Here is a 5,287-nt window from a genome sequence, read left to right as displayed (position 1 = left end):
TAAAAAGAAGAAAAAAATTAAAAGCTTTAACAATGCATTAAAAAAGTTCACCAGGATCCAAAAAATTAATTGCAACAAGAAACAACAGTAACATTTTAAAAAAATAGAGAAAATTTACCTCAGAAGTGTCGGTTTCCGGCTCAGATATAACACACAAAACTGCAGTACCTGCACTTTCATTTGTTCATCTGTTGATATAATTATGTAAATAACTCTATATTACATGGTATCTTTCTCGTTATTTCTGATATAATTCTTATCCTTTCGATAATCCTTCTTTGATGGCTTCAACTTTCTTCTTGGAGCACCAACACCTGCTGGATCAGCCAATGGACCGGACCATGTCTGAATCGGATCTTTCGAGTAGGAGAAGTTCATGGAACTGAAGGGAACATCAGGAGGATCAAAGGTTGGATCGACATGATTAGATGAACCTGAAGGAAAACCAAGCCCTCCATCTTGGTGGGGAGGAGGGAACTTTTCGCTTTTGCTCTTCGCATTTGCATGAGTAATGAGTCGTCGTCTCTGTTTCAATGGGTTCAAATAAATTGTCACAAATACACAATTTACGAGTTCTCTCTCTATATATCCTTCAGATACGATTTCATGACAGTGACATAGTTACAAACCAATTCATATATATTAGTTGCAGAAGCACACAACAAATAATCACCAAACCACAGCTCTGTGGCCGAAGATTTTGCTCTTTTGAAATATAAGGCGAAGGGCAAAAACAATTTGTTAATAAGAGATGCACTAGATCTGATGAAAATATGCAAATCTAACGAGAGGGAGAGAGATGTATTGAATAAATGCCATACATCAATACTGGTTTGCAGCTCGGCATTGGCTTCAGGAGCAGCCATTGGCCGCATCCCTCGTTCACGAACACGAGCTTTCTTCCCACCATCGGCATGAGCTTTACCGGTAGCTCTTAACCTATGACCACATAACTCAAGTCAGATACTTAAAACATAACAGATCTTAAAATTGCTCATCAGCCTAACAGTAAGAATGTAATATATGTTGACGTAATAAATGCACAATCTTTCTTCAACTAGAAAAACAAAAGTTCTGTAAACCTTCGAGATTCTTCGTCACGACGCTTAGCATCTATTTCCTTACTCGGTGGATACTTTGGAAGGCTAGAAGGATCACATGCATAAGGATTGGTTAAGAAGAACTGTAAAAAGACAAAAGGATAGCCCGTTAGTCAGTTTGATTTATATTCTAAAGGTTAGTTTCTTGATTTATCAGAAACCATGTGACAAAAGATTGACAGCAGGAAAAGAGAGCTCACTTCACTCTTGAGTGCAGCTGTAGCAGTTTGACGTTCACTTGGATCGATTGAAAGTAAAGTATCAATTAAAGGCAATGAACATTGGGGGAAATCCTTAAAAGTCTCCTTAATGCATCTTTTATACGATTGTTGGGGTTTAAATATGGTTGCATGAGGAAGCCTTGACTTCTTCCAGTATTCTTCAGATGGAGAGCCACATAGCTTGAAAATCCTGTGCAGTTGTTCCACCTGAGCAACAAGTACGTATTCAATAATGGATACAAAGCGGCGGTTGCATAACACAAAACGTAGTTGAAACATTTTCTTACAACTTAAGAGACTAAAAAAAACAGCCAACAAAACTTCAGGATAAGCTATTGCAGTTTTACTGTAGATGCACGGAACTGCAACAATGGGTGGGACAAACGAGCAGATCATCTGAGAGATACTTACAAGTTAAAATTACATGTAAACATCTGGTGGGATTGTGGAGCTGCTAGACACAAGCCCATTGAACCAAGTAATCGATCATTGGGCTAACACAAATTTCACTAAATTTTGTTCTGACGATTTTGTTCTGACTTGGTGTGCCTCAAGCTAACAAATTGTGATAGGTTTCTCTACTGACCATTAAACATGCACAGTGTAATTTAACAGATATCACATGCCTTTTACCACTGATTTATTGAAAAAGAAGCTTTGTGATAATCCCAGACACAAACTTAAAAGCACATTGTTTATTCATATAAGTTCAAGGTTCTAAAAATCGCATTGCATGATGAAGCGTTACAATCAAGCTTCAAGTTCTACAAGTTTAAATGGCTATAATACAAGATTAATTGTAAAAAATGGATTTAGTTTTACTGATTATATCATGTCAATCAATAGATTATAACACAAATATATAAAATTAATGAAAATATGCATAAATTTTCAAATTCTGAAAAACACAAGTCCCAAATTTACAAATAATAATATTTCTAAGTTACTAGTTCTTTATTTCTTCCTTAATCTCATCTTCTATATTTTCCAATGCAAGATTAGCTTTTATGTCGGTTTCTTTAAGGTTTTTTTGTTTAACAATTTTATATTATCAAATATTTATTATTTCAAAACTTAAAAGTTAACTTTCATGAAAAAAGGTTAGCTTAAAATTTTATTAAAACGCTTGTGCTTTTTCACACTTAATTGTTAATTCTGTCAACCTCAAACTGACCATATTTTTCTTTTCTTCTGTCGCCCAAATGGATGCCTTTCATATACATTTCACGCTTAATCACACTTTTTAAACACACATCCATAAAGAAATTTCCAGCTAAAATAAAGAAGCCAAACCAATCAATATCTCATGAATACAGCCATTTATGAAGAGAATTAAGCCCAAAAACTGTGATATTGTACCTACTATGAACATAATATGCTCATAAGTAGTATGTTAGAGAAATAAACGGTTACAAAGGAAGTAGATTTAACTGCTACAGAATGTACCTCTGTGCGCCCAGTCATGATGGGCTTCCCAGCAAATAGCTCAGCCAAAATGCACCCGGCACTCCACAAGTCCACCCCTACACCATACTCCGTGGCACCAAGAAGAAGCTCTGGTGGCCTATACCAAAGAGTAACCACACGACTCGTCATTGGCTGCCTGTTATTAGGGTCAAAAGTAGAAGCCAATCCAAAATCAGCAATCTTGAGAACTCCTCCATCATCAATAAGGAGATTGGAACCCTTGATATCTCGGTGCAACACATGCCGGTTGTGGCAGTGCTCGAGTCCAGACAATAACTGATGCATATAGCATTTCACCTACAATAATCCCAAAAAAAAAAAAAAACTTACAGGATCAACTCCAAATGGCATTAAAATTCAAGCAATAAAAGCACAGAAAAGGCTGTTGAAAAAAAAAACATTGTATAAACCAAGAAAGGTGAATTGAATCCAACCTGAGGCTCTGTAAACTTGATCCCAGGGCTAGAAGAAAGGCCAGCCAAATCATGCTCCATGTAATCGAAAACCAAGTACAAACTACATGACATTCTTGATGTCACCAATCCGTGCAACTTCACGATGTTTGGATGATCCAGGCGTCGCAAAATCAAAATCTCCCTAGCCATAAACCTCACACTCTCAGGCTCCAGATTGTCGAATCTAACCTTCTTCAATGCCACGATCTTCCCTGATATGGCATCTCTAGCTTTATACACATTACTATAAGTACCTTGCCCAATCTAACCACAATAATCGAGAACATAAAACACAAAAAACTTAGAACATAATAACTAAATAAATAAACATTAGAACATCATAAACTAGTATACTCAGATGTAGTAGCATCACTATTTACCTTATCTATTTTTTCAAACGAATCTGCACGTCGAGGAGTCCATCCGTTGATAGCCTCTCCTGCCACAGCAGAGAGCCAAGATGGCCATCCAGCAGCCACTTGCTCACCATGAATGTGCATAGGGGGGTTACTTAATCTAGGATTTGGCCTAGACCTCCTCCTCTCACCTTTTTGCCGCCTTCTGCTTCCCTCCTTCCGCTCTTCCTCCTTTGTATCCTCGCCATTCTGGACTTCGCCGCCGCCGCCGCCGCCTTCTTCCTCAGATTTACTTACTGGGTCAACTACTACTTTCTCTCTCCTCCCAGAAGGCACAGACAGACCTTTTTTTCCTCCCTTACCTCTCCCCTTTCCAGCTACAACCTCGCCACTTGGCGGCCCAGAAGATGAAATCTCTCTCCCGAAAACACACCCCATATCTCGAGAACCCTAAATTCATTTGTCACCACATCACACACCTGTACCTCATCCAGAACCCACCAAAAAAACACACACAAAAAATCTAACTCTAAAGCACACACAAAAATCAAACTTTCAAATCAGATCAAAACCATACTCTTCACTCAATCCACTAGAGGTTCAAGATTATTCGAATTTAAGCAACTAAACCAAATGGGTTTTAATTAATCGACTAAATAAACACTTAGAAGCGTGCACAACAAGCAATTAAACAAAGCAATAATCTCGCAGTCTGCAGCACACAGGAAAAATCCTAGCTTTCCCCCCAAAATATGCAGTGTGGCAATAATAATACAGCTAAAGCCCGCGATTTATGGAAGTCGAGTACAATATGCTAACTAGACAATATACCTCCAAAAGGTAAAAACAATAGTGTTTGACGATTTATTTGCCCGATAGCTGTGCTTTTTTTTTCCAGGTGGGAACGGAAAAAGATCAGATAGTGAATTAAAGCTTGCAAAGTTGAATTCCTACTTTCCAGTTTGGTCAAATATGGGAAAATATTGTAATTAATGTCAAAAATCAAGTGGAAAAACGATCAAGATTCAAGCTATCAGATCTGTGTTTTTCAGGTATATGATTGGTCAGTAATCATGCTCAAGAATTGAATATATGGAGAGAAGATTACTGTAAAAACTGAAGGAATGGAGAGCTTTTAGAATTTAAGTCAAGAAGAGTTACCATTTTATTTGTTTTTAATACAATTTTTTTATGATTGATTTGGATTATTATTTTTAGTTATATTTTATTAGAGGGTAGTTCCTATGTTCTGACTTGACAACATACAGTTTTACATATATATATATACATATATATATATATAGTCTTTAAGTAGTATTAGTTTCTAAAATCATATGTTTATCTACGATATTGCATAACATTGAAGGGGAAAAATATGTCTATATGTAACTAACCAACTTGATTGTTGAAATATTAAAACTTGCATTAAAAATTAAGAGAAAATCGCATATTTTGTCTTGTGTGTTTGTCTATTTACGGTTTTAGTCATATATATTATCAAATTTCAGTATTAGTATTATATTTTTTGTTTTTTGCTATTTTAGTTATTTTTCATCGAGAGTGTTGATGTTACGTACATTATATGTATCAGTGTCGCAGATCAACGTTACATCGAAAATTATTAAAATTACCAAGAAAATAAAGATAACGGACTAATACTCTCGTTTGATAATATAAATTATCAAATT

The 5,287-nt window shown here is 36.1% G+C and overlaps 1 protein-coding gene across 1 annotated transcript; it reads right to left on the bottom strand.

Annotated features, from left to right (window-relative positions):
* Positions 1-4,730, bottom strand: LOC140833879 (probable serine/threonine-protein kinase At1g54610). The gene is made up of 7 exons (XM_073198360.1): positions 3,624-4,730; positions 3,223-3,507; positions 2,768-3,085; positions 1,301-1,528; positions 1,083-1,183; positions 822-939; positions 1-525 (listed from the first exon to the last, which is right to left on the bottom strand). Exons 1-7 carry the CDS (start codon positions 4,035-4,037, stop codon positions 220-222), a joined length of 1,770 nt encoding a protein of 589 aa, XP_073054461.1. The 5' UTR covers positions 4,038-4,730; the 3' UTR covers positions 1-219.
* Between the last annotated feature and the right edge of the window lie 557 nt (positions 4,731-5,287).

This window comes from Primulina eburnea, chromosome 6 (genome assembly GCF_022965805.1).
Source record: "Primulina eburnea isolate SZY01 chromosome 6, ASM2296580v1, whole genome shotgun sequence".
Lineage (NCBI taxonomy): Eukaryota > Viridiplantae > Streptophyta > Magnoliopsida > Lamiales > Gesneriaceae > Primulina > Primulina eburnea.
The sequence above is the reverse complement of the archived record's forward strand: the minus strand, read 5'-3'. Positions and strand labels throughout refer to the sequence as shown.

Coding starts and splice junctions, on each gene's coding strand:
- LOC140833879 (XM_073198360.1), bottom strand. CDS start 4,037: ATGGGGTGTGTTTTCGGGAGAGAGATTTCATCTTCTGGGCCGCCAAGT. Junction 1,184..1,300: donor CAGCTGCACTCAAGAGTGAA/GTGAGCTCTCTT, acceptor GTCTTTTTACAG/TTCTTCTTAACCAATCCTTA. Junction 940..1,082: donor CGTGACGAAGAATCTCGAAG/GTTTACAGAACT, acceptor ATGTGGTCATAG/GTTAAGAGCTACCGGTAAAG.